General features: G+C 43.9%; 1 protein-coding gene across 1 annotated transcript in view; it reads left to right on the top strand.

Moving 5' to 3' along the window:
- Positions 1-2,682: 2,682 nt before the first annotated feature.
- LOC146027078 (very-long-chain enoyl-CoA reductase-like) overlaps positions 2,683-14,650 on the top strand; it is a 76,584-nt gene continuing 64,616 nt past the window's right edge. The window contains exon 1 of the mRNA XM_083158076.1: positions 2,683-3,015. Coding sequence (XP_083014202.1) covers positions 2,806-3,015 — 210 coding nt within the window. The 5' untranslated portion in view covers positions 2,683-2,805. The remainder of the gene's footprint in view (positions 3,016-14,650) is intronic.

Raw genomic sequence — 14,650 nt, 5'->3', positions numbered from 1 at the left:
GGTGTCCCTTATTCACGTTACATCACACAGTAGTACCACTTTACCTTATGTACATTACTCCTCACATTATTCACATTATACCCTTAGAAAAAAATGACACACATAATGCCCCTTACACATATGTTGCACATTATTAATGCCCTTATACACATGACACACATAATGCCTGTTACACATGTTGAACATTATTAATTCATGACTCAATAGGCCATGCAGCTCCTGGCCAGTTCTGCTAACGTTTGGTGTCTTTTTTGCTGAAAATTCGTCTTATTTGCATTGTTATGACCAGGACACACAAGGAGCTTCTGATGATTAAAATGATATGTGGCATGCCTATATTCTGTGTGCGACTGTGGCTGTACCTGCATATGGAATACTATGTTACAGTGATTTCCATGAATACACTATGGTACTCTTTACTTAGAAGGGCGCCCATCTCGGCCATCTCGGGCATTGAATGCACTAAAAAATCAGGTGCGATGCGACAGACGAGATGCCTGAGATTTCCCATAGGGAACAATGTTAAATGTCTCAATTGACCCGATTTTCCTGTTCAATGCCTCAATTGACCCAATTTTTCCATAGGAAACAATGTTAAATGGGCCACAGAGGCCAAATAGGCACCCTGAAGTGAATAATGGCCACCCGAATTGTTAACGCCACCCCACGATCAACGTCAACCCGATGCGTGGCGAGCGCAGCGAGCCCGCGAGGGGCGGCGGTACACGTCCTCCGACCTTTTCATACCCCCACTATCCACGTCGGCGTGGAGTTGAGAATAGAAAGTGTGGCGAGCGCAGCGAGCCACCGAGCCCGAAGCGTGGCGAGCGCAGCGAGCCCCGCGAGGGGACGCGGATACCTTCACAGGTATCCGCGTCCCCTCGCGGGCTTCACAGCTGTCCGCGTACCCTCGCGGGGCTCGCTGCGCTCGCCACGCTTCGGGCTCGGTGGCTCGCTGCGCTCGCCACACTTTCTATTCTCAACTCCACGCCGACGTGGATAGTGGGGGTATGAAAAGGTCGTAGGACGTGTACCGCCGCCCCTCGCGGGCTCGCTGCGCTCGCCACGCATCGGGTTGACGTTGATCGTGGGGTGGCGTTAACAATTCGGGTGGCCATTATACACTTCAGGGTGCCTATTTGGCCTCTGTGGCCCATTTAACATTGTTTCCTATGGAAAAATCGGGTCAATTGAGGCATTGAACAGGAAAATTGGGTCAATTGAGACATTTAACATTGGGTACTTGTTTCCTAGAACGGCCACAACGATTTAGATCATTGTGGTCGTAAGATAAAAAATCGGATCGATCGCATCGCATGCGATTTGGTCGCATGCGATGCGACCGATCCGACCGACCGATTTTTCACCCGATTTTTTTTTTTTTTTCACCTGATTATTTTCAATTGCCCCCCCAAATGTTACTAAGTGGGCTAGACCCCACGATAGACGTCAACCCGAAGCGTGGCGAGCGCAGCGAGCCCGCGAGGGGCGGCGGTGCGCGTCCTCCGACCTTTTCCTTTCCCTACTATCCACTAGGGCGTGGAGTGAGAATAGAATAGTGTGGCGAGCGCAGCGAGCCACCGAGCCCGAAGCGTGGCGAGCGCAGCGAGCCCCGCGAGGGGACGCGTATAACTTCACAGGTATACGCGTCCCCTCGCGGGGCTCGCTGCGCTCGCCACGCTTCGGGCTCGGTGGCTCGCCACACTATTCTATTCTCACTCCACGCCCTAGTGGATAGTAGGGGAATGAAAAGGTCGGAGGACGCGCACCGCCGCCCCTCGCGGGCTCGCTGCGCTCGCCACGCTTCGGGTTGACGTCTATCGTGGGGTCATGGCGGGCACATAAAAAATGTGAAATGGGTCATATTGGCCCATTTCACCTTTTTTATCATTTTTCACTATGTGAGATGGACTTAATCAAGTCCATCTCATCTTGTGCCATTATAATGGCACAAGACCGACAAGATCCTCCCGATTTCAATGTTAAAAGATTTTTTAACATTGAAGTCTATGGAAAAATCGGGTCAATCGGTCGGTCGCATCGCGGCCGATTTTAATTGGTCGCGACCGACCGATTGACCCGATTTCTGTCAATCAAAGGGAAAAAAATGTAAAAAATCGGCCACATCGTGAGGATCGTGTCCCTTAATTAAGAGCCACGATCACTCACGATTGTGGCCGTTCTAGGAAACAAGTACCTAACATTGTTCCCTATGGAAAATCTCGGGCATCTCGTCGGTTGATCGCACCCGATTTTTTAGTGCATTCAATGCCCGAGATGCCCGAGATTTTTTACTAACGATGCCCACGATCAAAATCGTGGGCGCCCTTCTAAGTAAAGAGTACCTACACTATTTCATATGCAGATACAGCCTCACTCACACACAGAATATAGGCATGCTGCATATCATTTTAATCAGAAGAAGCTGCTGATGCCCCCAGGCATTCCAAATGCCCTAGGCAATTGCCTAGTTTGCCTATGCCTAAGGCCGGCTCTGTGAGCACAGGTGTGTGACCACCAGTACTTTGCTGCACTAATATTAGTTTTTGTAAGTGTTGAATTCCACCTGAATGCACTATAGATCAGCACAGGCGCCCTGTGCCTGTCACGGGATAGCTATAACACCACACTCCCCCAGTATATAAAGCTGGTGGTGCTGCTGTACAGTAGAGGTGCAGTTAATCCACTAAGCATATTCCTTACACAGAGCGCCTATCACTCAGGCTCCCCGGGCTGGCTGGGTTCCCGTCTGATAAGCTACAGTATGTTGTTATCCTCCTGGGATGAGGTGCAGTGCTGCTGCTGATGCCCATCACTTCTCCACACAGAGCACGGGGCTGCTGCTATAAAACCCTCGGCTTCTCCCAGCCAGCCAGGATTCCCCCTGCTCCGGTGCCGGGATTGGCTGCATGCTCCTCGGGCTGTGTGCTGCGCACCCTCCGGCTGGATATGTATGGCTTCCTTGCTAGGACTCCTCACAGAGCCATCATGAGCAGCAGAATCAGTTTCTTTGAGGTAAGTGCCAGAAATCTGCAGCACAGTGAGCACACATCCTCTATGCACGCTGTGCTAGTATCCTGTATGCCTCTGCACTGGGCATGTACTGTATATACATACTTGTCATTGCATATGCCTAAACACCCCTTATATATGAGCTGCATACTGTACACATTCTATACTACAGGGACATGGCACTTCCCTTAAGAGCACATGAAAGTTTTTACTGCATTTGTGTTGTCATTGGTTTTACTTTTGTCCAATACTCTTCCTCCTGTTCTGCAGCTTTGCAGTAAATCCCTGTATTTTATAAATAAGTGATGCTTAAAATGTAGCCTGTATGGTTCAAGTTAACATTGCACATGTCCCAGGGGTACTTCTTTACCAAGACAGTAGAAACATCCCTATACCGTATTATAGCTGCACTGTCACTGAATACAGTATGCTACTGCTGGGGATTCCTGTGCATTTGGAACTAGTTGTGCAAGGCAGAGCACACAGCTGCTGCAGATCATCTTGGACTACATTTTAGAAGGTTCAGTAAATACAGGTATGGTCTAACAAGGCTGAAGTTAGCTTCTTATTCCGCCAGCCTCTTATTCACTTCTTATTTACTTCTTATTATGCAAACCCCAGTGTTGCAAGGGTTAACGAGTTTTGGGCCACAAATTGTATATGATCCACATGTATTTTGCCTTGCCGACAGGCGATAGTAGGTCAACACATCAAAAAGGTTGACATAGCTTAGGTCGACATTGACATAATGTCTACACAAGAAAATTGTCAAATGAAAAAGATCGACACGGGAATGGCTGGACATGAGTTTTTCAGGATTTTTTTTAACCAACTTGTTCTTACTTCAAGATCCACGTGATCAAAGAGTGAGATTACAGCAGTGATGCGCTACACTTATGTGGTGTCCCAGTCGTCAGATTCCGACATAAGCGCCCAAAAATGAGAAAAAAAAACATTTAGACCTTTTCCTATGTCGACCTGTTTAATGTTGACCTTTTGCTTGTGTCAACCTTTTTTCAATGTCGATGTTTATGTTAACCTATGGCCTGTTGACCAATAGTGGTCAACCTATTGGGGGAAATTTACAAAAGGAAATTTAAAAAAAAATAGGTGTATTTGTATCCAGAAATACACTTTTTTTTTACATTTACTATCCCAAAAATCTGGCAATTCGTATTCGTATTGATGTACTATCAATACGAATAAGAATTGTCGTATTTTCGGGATAGTAAATGTAAAAAATAAGTGTATTTCTGGATACAAATACACCTATTTTTTACAAATTTTCTTTAGTAAATTTCCCCCATTGACTGGCCACCTTGACACTAGCAAACATCAACTGGATACCGGTGGGGTATGCGCCCACTTTTTCAGCATATTTCATGCACAAACCAGTGTTGGGCAAGGCAAAATACATGTGGGATTCCAACGGCCAGTATACTGACATCACAATCCCAACTGCCAGTGCTCTGACGGGGGTGAGTGCAAAGAAGCCCCTTGCAGGCTTGATGCACTCGCCACTCTGTGCAGTTGTGGACCCCCATGAGGGAGAACTGCCTCTGTAAGTCAGGCTGCTGACGAGCATTTCAGCAGTCGGCATTCCGATGTCGGTATACGACCGTTGGTATCCCGACTGTCGGGCCATCATCTGGCAACCAAAGTGAATAAGAAGCTGGCCGAATAAGAAGATAACTTCAGCCTTTTGATGTTCTATAGGTGTATTCAGGCTGGGATAAATTACACTTTATGCATGCTTAATTATTTCCGTTTTAAAGGCTTATTCGTTAATATATGGATTTTACTTTGGTGGTTGACATGCTATTGATGGTATTTGCAGTGATCTAGAATAATTAACATGGCTTTTGACCAATGAAATAATGCAATCACTGCAGACAAACAGCGGCAGATGGTTTTAAGACTTGGCACTTTGGTATCAGGAATATAGGCAGACAGATAATCACAGATCACAGGCACAGAGGCAGTGATGAATGTCGATGACAGAACCCCACTGATAAGGAGTATTGATGGCGGAACACCAATGGTGAGGAGTATTGATGGGGGAACACTGATGGAGTAGGAATATCGACGATGGAACACCAATGGAGCAGAAAACAACGGCGGAACCCTGATGGAGCAGAAAATCGATGGTGGAACACTGATAGCAGATTATAGCCAGATCTGGCACACAGGGACAGTCTGGACAGACACTTGAGAGGAAACTATGTGTGTCTGTTACCCAGATCGTGATACACACATGCGATGCACCAGCAATGCGTGCCAAGCGATGTGTGCTGACCAGAGAACACTGGCGATATGACTGCATGCGATATGACCGCATGCAGTCAAGATCTATACAGGTGATAGTGAAGAGCGGAACTGTGCATTGCCGACACCAGCACTAATGATGTATACCCAGACTCCGTTGTGACGAAACACGTAGGGGCGTGGCCTAGCGTCAGCGTGACTGTGGAGCTGGAAAGAGTGAAACACACGCCAACATTGGCTGGGTACCATGTGTGTACCATTCTACATTGTCAAACCTGCGGCATTTGTGAGCCGCCGCTTGTGGTACGTGACCTCATCTTTTGTTACATGTTTAAAAAAATTTAATCTTTAAAGTAGTAATTGCACCATTGGAGCGCCCACTTTCTTGTGTTTTAGGATATATATATATATATATATATATATACAGTTCACGGTATGCCGGCACTCCGTAGTCACAAATCAACAGAGCTGGGTGCACTTTAAGTAATCCATACAACCTTATCCAATAGAAAAGGCACTCCAGATGTTTTATCCAATCACAGCTTTACTTCAGCGTGGATATCACCAAATGTACATTTTCGGGGTCAGCGCCCCTTCCTCAGGGTACAATCCACCAAAGACAAGCAACAGTGTAACAAAACATCTCCCCCCAGCACCCCGTGTTAAATACCTCCTGGTGCCTTCATACCTCCTCCTCCTCCGTCACTCGGCGCCGGGACCTCCGCTACCGGAAACCACAGGACTAGGACTTCCGGGGGAAACGGTCTCCCATTCAGGACACTACTGCGCATGCGCTCACCTCCGGAGCGACATGCATGCGTTCCAGCAGGGCATATCCGCGTTCCACCTGGCTATCCAGGTTACTGATGCGTATCTGCAGCAGCGTTGTCACAGCAACTCCTCAGCTGGCGGGGGGAAGAGACGGCAGAGGCATCTGGGGGGCAAACAAGTAGGAATACATGAAAAAACATATAAACATAACATAAATACATATAAATACAAAAAGAGAACAAAAAGAATCATGAGAGTTGTTGCTTATGAACGACAAACCTACATACCATATATGTCTAAAACACACTAAGCCCATATATTATATAAGGTTATATCAATTATACAAGACTGTTCCAGTTCAGTTTTTCATTTAACCCCATAGGATTAATTGTTTTCAGCCTCAGAATCCATTGAGACTCTCTGAGCAACAGGGCCTTAGCTCTGTCACCTCCCCTAATATTGGGGGGAATGTGGTCTATGATAAAATAGCGCAAGGTGTCCAGTGAGTGTCCAGCACTTTTAAAGTGTCTGGACACCGGTTGATCTATATCCTTGCCCCTGGCTGTCAAACAGATGGCTGAGCGGTGAGCAGCCATACGTTCTTTAAATTTTCTGGTGGTCTGTCCTACATAGAACAGACCACAGGGGCACACAATTACGTATACCACGAATGAGGAATTGCACCCCAACACATGACGAATAGTATAAATTTTGTCATGATGGGGGTGTTTGAATGTTTTACAGGTTGTCATAAATTTACAGGTGATACAATTTCTATAACTATAACACCCTGGCGGTTTTACATATACATTTGGGATGGGTTTGGGAGTGGTGTCTGTAATGTCAGCCTTTACCAGCCTATCTCTTAGGTTCCTACCTCTAGTGTAGGCAATTAAAGAAGGGGGGAGAAAGTGATTTTGTCCCAAATAATTGGGATGCTATCACTTTAAGAAGCGCAGTCTGACCTGAATAAACATTGACACAATTTTAAGTAGAAATACTTTGAGGAATTTATTATTTAAACAAAGTAATGCATAATGCTATATGTGTGAAGTGCACTTCACCACATAAAATACAAGTTTGAGGAAGCCGCCGATAAGCACACAAGGCGGAGAAACGCGTTTTTGAGCTGATCCAGACGCCAGATCCTTTGACAAAGTACCAGCTGGGTTCTTATTACAGTGGACACTAATCCATCCAGGTACAATACTGGTAAAGGAGGAGGAAAAAGTGCCACCCACAGAGGGTCACCTATACAAGGAGGCGCATCCACCTGCATCCACCTATAACCCCTGTCAGAGGACTGGTAACTATAGAAAGGAATACAAAATGCCATTTTTGAGATCTCAATAAGCCTCATAATTACCAAGCCTGCATAAAAATCTGCCTCAAAACGTTACAGCCAGCCATCTATGTTATATGTTGTTTGTCATTATTTTATATGTATGTATTTTATATTTTATATTTTGTATTTTATGTGGTGAAGTGCACTTCACACATATAGCATTATGCATTACTTTGTTTAAATAATAAATTCATCAAAGTATTTCTACTTAAAATTGTGTCAATGTTTATTCAGGTCAGACTGCGCTTCTTAAAGTGATAGCATCCCAATTATTTGGGACAAAATCACTTTCTCCCCCCTTCTTTCTTGATACTTGAAGAGGTCACACATCCTCTTCTAAAAGCGGCAGCAGTCTCATCTGTTGATGGTTAATAAATTGTTGTAATTATTTTAATTGTGATCCACATCACCAATTATAGTGATCCAGCGCTCTTAAGTGCCCCTAGGGACACTATTCCTCCCCCTTTTTTTCTAGGCAATTAAAGGTCTCTGATTTTTAAAGACTGGCAGTTCCCTATCCGTTTTTACTATCGGCCAGAGCGCTTTAGTAGCCCGATGAATAATGGGGCTAGAAAGTGAAAATTCATTCACCCAAGGGATGACATTATCTGTTTTTCGTATTTTAGGTTTTAGCAAATCCTCACGAGACATGGTCAACACCTTGTTTTTCTGTTCCAAGAGGCTATGTTGAGCATAGCCTCGATCCAAAAATTTAACAACCATTTTATCCAACTCAGACTCAAGGCCATCCCTATCACTGGTGATGCGTGCCACCCGCATCATCTGTGATAGTGGTAATCCTTTTTTAAGGGGGGAAGGATGGTGGCTCGAAGCGATTAGTAGTGTATTTCTATCAGTATCTTTAACAAATACCCCAGTTGATAGCCTACCATCCTTAACTGTCACCGTCACATCCAGAAAATTTGCCTGCACAGGACTACAAGTATATGTAAACTTAATATGCGGGCTAGTCTCATTAATCTGGTGCATGAGATCCAAGAAGAGACAGGACAGACCACCAGAAAATTTAAAGAACGTATGGCTGCTCACCGCTCAGCCATCTGTTTGACAGCCGGGGCAAGGATATAGATCAACCGGTGTCCAGACACTTTAAAAGTGCTGGACACTCACTGGACACCTTGCGCTATTTTATCATAGACCACATTCCCCCCAATATTAGGGGAGGTGACAGAGCTAAGGCCCTGTTGCTCAGAGAGTCTCAATGGATTCTGAGGCTGAAAACAATTAATCCTATGGGGTTAAATGAAAAACTGAACTGGAACAGTCTTGTATAATTGATATAACCTTATATAATATATGGGCTTAGTGTGTTTTAGACATATATGGTATGTAGGTTTGTCGTTCATAAGCAACAACTCTCATGATTCTTTTTGTTCTCTTTTTGTATTTATATGTATTTATGTTATGTTTATATGTTTTTTCATGTATTCCTACTTGTTTGCCCCCCAGATGCCTCTGCCGTCTCTTCCCCCCGCCAGCTGAGGAGTTGCTGTGACAACGCTGCTGCAGATACGCATCAGTAACCTGGATAGCCAGGTGGAACGCGGATATGCCCTGCTGGAACGCATGCATGTCGCTCCGGAGGTGAGCGCATGCGCAGTAGTGTCCTGAATGGGAGACCGTTTCCCCCGGAAGTCCTAGTCCTGTGGTTTCCGGTAGCGGAGGTCCCGGCACCGAGTGACGGAGGAGGAGGAGGTATGAAGGCACCAGGGGTGCTGGGGGGAGATGTTTTGTTACACTGTTGCTTGTCTTTGGTGGATTGTACCCTGAGGAAGGGGCGCTGACACCGAAAATGTACATTTGGTGATATCCACGCTGAAGTAAAGCTGTGATTGGATAAAACGTCTGGAGTGCCTTTTCTATTGGATAAGGTTATATATATATATATATATATATATATATAGGAATTCGTTATGTGGCAAGCGGCACTCAGAGTCTGGCAATGGCGGTATAGAAAGTAGAAAACTTGCTTTTTATTGAAGACTTTTTATTGAGTCTTCAATAAAAAGCAAGTTTTCTACTTTCTACACCGCCAGTGCCAGACTCTGAGTGCCGCTTGCCACATAACGAATTCCTATTGTTGGGACGAGCCAGTCCTTCTTGAGGGCACCAGGGCAAGTGAGTCCAGGGGGAACGCAGAGTGCCGGAGCACAGTGAGCATATATATATATATATATATATATATATATATATATATATATATATATATATTCTTCGATGGTCTGGCACGCCAAAAAATTACACAATATACCGGGTGCCTTCACAGGGTCATTTACATATAGCTGCAACGGTGCAGCACAACTGGCTTTGAAATAACGACTCTAAGTCCGTGTAACTTTACAACGTTTCAGTTCTGTAGTTCTGTAGTGAGCTTTTTTCAAGTGTACCAGCTTGAAAAAAGTTTATTACAGAACTGAAACGTTGTAAAGTTACACAGACTTAGAGTCGTTATTTCAAAGCCAGGAATGCCGCACCGTCGCAGCAATAAATATATATATATATATATATATTTTCCACCATGCCATTGTAACCTATAGGCTGCATTTTAGTTTTCTTATTATAGATATGCAGGATCCTCGCTGGTAACCACTACACAAGCATATACCGTATGGCCTTGCTATGCACGCAAAGATACTCTGTTGGCTCAGAGCCCAAAAGCAAAATGACTACATAAATAATCACTTTTTAGCCTTCACTGGCACAGGCTCTTTTCTTAGATTGTGTCTGGGCAAACAGCCTTTCACAGACTTAATTTGTAACTTTTTCTTGTATTACAGTGATACCAACGCTATTGTGATAAAATTCTGAATATTGTTCTAACATGCAAATCTAAGCGACAAGCGTACTTCTGATCTCAGTAGACAGTTTGTGACCATGTACGTACACTGCTACAAAGCAAGGGGGTTTTCTGTTACACATCCAGTGCTCTTTACAAGTAAGACTTACAGTATGATGTGACTAATTTAGTATAAAGTGAATTAATCACTTGAATATTAGTAAACCTACAAATTGTTTCGTATGTCTTAAGCTGGGCATACACTAGGGCGACTTCTCCCAACGGAGAAGTCACTCGGGATCCACCTTGAGCCACCTGGGACATTCATGGGATATATTGCATGCGATCCCAGCCAAGTTTGCTTGGCTCGGAAGCAATCCAACAGAATACAGTACATAAAGAACAATCGCTGTGTTCCTGGGTGGATATATAACTGTATTCCCTTCTGTTTGCATTCTTCTTAAATTAATGCTTGAGTAACTATATTGTTTGTCAACAGTTCCTTCCAATGTCCGTTGGGATGCCTCTGTTGGAATGCTGACTGTCGGGATTCTGTGCTCTGAGCTATTAACTACATCCAATCAAAAACATCCCTCTCCATTTCTCCCTCATTAAAATATGATTGTTTTGTCATTTTAAGAATTTACATAAGACCAATTCTCTATTTATATGCTCAGCTTTTAGTACGGTTGCCGGATAAAGCTCCATAAGTTGGGATTCCGGCAGTTATTAGTTCAACGTCGGAATCCCAACTGCTAAGTGCCTGACAGTCAAGATACGGACCGACAGGGGCTATTCTCCCTCGTGGGGGTTCCCAACCAACATAGAAAGATAATAGAACATGTGGTTACTAAGCCCCTGCAAGGGGCTTAGTAACACTCACCTTGTTGGAGCCCTGGCAGTCAGGATTCCGATATCGGACTAATGACCATCAGAATCCTGACTGGCTGTGCGTCATACCACACCCTTTAGTACATGGTGTTTTATTTGGGTTACTATAGGCATTGATTAGTTGCATTGGGTACAGGAGGTCAATATGGAAGATGTCACCAGTCACTCAGTTTTCTGGCATTGTGATCCCGACATAGCTGAAATGCTACTTAGAACATTATATACGTTCAGTTGTTATGACTTTAATCATGTAGCTAAGCGAAATCACAATGCCAGAATTGGAGTACTGCGGTTAACAAAGTGACTGGTGACATTGCCACTGTCAACTTGCCATCTAATAAACATGATGGAAATAGACAACTGATCCTCCTCACCTTAGAACAAAGACTGTAATAATGACCCTATAATAAATTTTTCACTGATCTTTTACTTCTTCATATGGATAAATGCAGGGTTTAAAATGGCCCAGGAGAGGTGGTGGAACTCGTGAGTTTTAGGAGTGTTGAGCAACAGGTGGAGGAGAACCATAGAGGCACTGGAACCTGAGGAATGGATATGTGGGATCTATTGACGTGGATGGTGTTTTTCCTTTTGCAATTACTATGCAGGGCCATGGTGGAGGTAAAACGAGTACCACTTACAAATCAGTTCTACCCCATTGCCCCTCACTTTATCACTGGAAAATGTATCTGTATACTCCGTGGTCTCTTCATTCAGTGCATCTGCTTCAAAAAAGTGCTCTGTGACATTGGTCTTCAGAGCCTCATCTAAAGAAGGTGGTTCTCTTTACTTGCACAACCCCCATAAAGCCAAAAAGCTCTCAAAGAATTATCAGGACCCTTTTGCCAAAAGATAGGGTGACCTAGAATTGTTTGGGATTATCTCTACAAATCTTTGAGAATCATGAGTTTCAGTAATCTCTGCAGACTCTCGCGAGAACAAGTCACCCACCCTCCACATCCCACCCCTTAAAGTGAAATATGACCGAATAAGGATGATGCAGTTCTATATGACTTGCTTTATTATGGTCTCTCTTGGAGGGAAGAAAGCAAAGTAGGCATGTGTGGCCTGCAGGCTCTGCTTTATTGTTAGAACCCTAGATACAACTGAATCAGCAATAACCATCATCAGCGATTATGCAGTTCTTGGACGGTTTCTGGAAATCTGGAGCTACAATAAGCATAAAAATGTTTATTATAGCGTTTAATATATTTATGTGAGAAGCACAAGGCTCAAGCCTTTGCTAAAGTGAGGCCTAATATATTTGTGTTTTAATTATCATCTCACTGACTGCTAATTTGCTTGCTTCTTAAAATATGTGATTCTTAGGTGTGATTTACCATTTTCAGTGCTGATCTTACAGTTCTGTGAGGGAAGAAATGGCAGAAATCCAGTCAGCTAGTTTTCTCTTTTTTTTTTCTCTCTCTTTACATGTATAAATCCTTCCAAGGATGCCACTTATGGCCAAGCTTTTCTGAAACACGTGTCTGCCTCAGACAGAGGAAGTCAATAGAATGAAATATATTTGTATATATGGCTTACACATACACAGGCTCATCATGCAAGTAGTTGTAATTAACCAATAATTATAGATCTACTATGTGTAGGGATTTGTGGGGTAAGAGTGTCTCCCTCTTTTGGCTGCCTTAGGCTTATGATCTACTGTGTGGCTTATACTGGTCCGTACATGTACAGCCCAATCACCATTCTGACGATGCTGAACTAGGCTTTGATGATTGGCGATCAGTCTGGGCATAGGCAAAATACAGCATGTTAAATATCCCGGACTCACCTATCCCGATCATTTTTGAGTAAGAATTTGGGAATCGAGGACTTCCAACATGTTGGATTTTTCTGATCCCCTGACCCAGGTATCGGAAGAATAGTGACTTTCTACAGTTAATGGCAGATGGGGGGAGAGAAAGGGGACAGTTACTGTTCTTCACCAGGGGCTAATGCTACTTAGCATAAGTATGCTGTCTAATTTGTGAGATGACCATGCCTTCCAATTAAAGGTGTGACGAACTCATAAAGGGGTGTGACTAACCATTTAGTAGATGACCAGACCTACCAAATGGTCACTGACATCTCTTCAGCAGCAGTCAGGAGTAGGAGTTGCACTTGCTGGGGGGCGGGTTGCTTTGGCAATTTTGAGGCATCAGGACTGGCCCTATAATGAAGGGGGGGGGGGGGAATAGGTTCCCTGTTCAGCAGGACCCTGCCTTTGTATTTTCCTGTTGTGCCCTTCTGCCTACTGCCCATGCTCAGACAAAAAACGCCATAACTTAACTTCAAGAGATAGTGTTAGCTATCAGGTCCAAGCCTTTTTATAGCATGTTAAATTGGGCATGGTAAATTGGGTAGATTAGGCAATTCCACATACCCATACAAAGCTATGGAGACTGATTTTGCAATCAAAGCAGAAACATGACCATATATTTGATATATGCTGCTGTGCCCTCATAATATTATCTACCCCTCATTCTTACATAATGGTACGTTAAAGGGGATCAGGAAGGAGTCAGATCTATGCGAAGTCAAAGCATTTCTTTTAATGTTAATTGTAATTTTTCAAACTTTAAGCTTATTATTTAATTGCTTCTATAATTATCATAACCTAATTAGCGGTTCTTCTAATAGAACATCCACACCTAATATTTTCATTTCCCAGTGCTCCTCTAATGAAAAGGAGCTACTCAGTAAGCCAGCAATCGCTGTGGCAGGGGCCCTGCATATGCAGACTGCTTTTAGACAATCATTTAGATTAGTCAGATCTCTAGTTTGCTTACATTTTATTACTGCCCTCCCAGAGATCCCAGAGAGTAGACAGAATGAGGTCCAAGTGGGCAATGCTGCAATCTGTACCAGGGTTTGTGCCAGGCAGTTTATTCTTCTTTATGCCGACACCATTAAATCTTGCAGCAGCCCTGTGGAAGGTGCAGTGTCTCTGTCCGAGTATGGCCTACTACTTTCACCAACAAACCCACTTATGCATTCACTAAGGCACGCACCTGTCACTGCCTGGGATTGGACATTTTCACTACACTTTTCCATGTGTAATAACTGCCAATATTTCAAACACCGTTACTAATATATTTAGTAATCTCAATATTAGCTGGATATTCCAATATTGAAGCTATTTTATATTTGAGTGCAGTGAGAAGCCCAGAGAAAATGTTTTCTCTGACTTTTCATCTGTCAAAAAAGACTTGGAAACCCCCAAAGGATGCAATGGGGCTACCACCAGGCAATAGTTATATAATGGACAGAAGCCAAGGTTCGCTCATCAAAATATAACACCATCTGTACATGGCGTTATGTGGCTTCCCTAAAACTGGAAGGAATAGGCATTTTCTACTTGCTTTCCTACGTGTGATGCATTTCTCTGCAACCCCCCCCCCCCCAACCAGCTCCCTCGATCAGGGACCGGATGATGTCACCAACGCTGATTGGCGTATGGCGTACTCTGATATCCTGCTATTTCAGGTATTAGGTCTAAAGGCCCCCATACACTACTGCAATTTTGACAGAGTTCATCTGATTTTGATTCATCTGATCCGTTGGTCCAG

The sequence above is a fragment of the Crinia signifera genome, chromosome 8 (assembly GCF_055691185.1).
Source record: "Crinia signifera chromosome 8, ASM5569118v1, whole genome shotgun sequence".
Lineage (NCBI taxonomy): Eukaryota > Metazoa > Chordata > Amphibia > Anura > Myobatrachidae > Crinia > Crinia signifera.
Note: the sequence above shows the minus strand (reverse complement) of the source record. Positions and strands in the feature narration are given on the sequence as shown.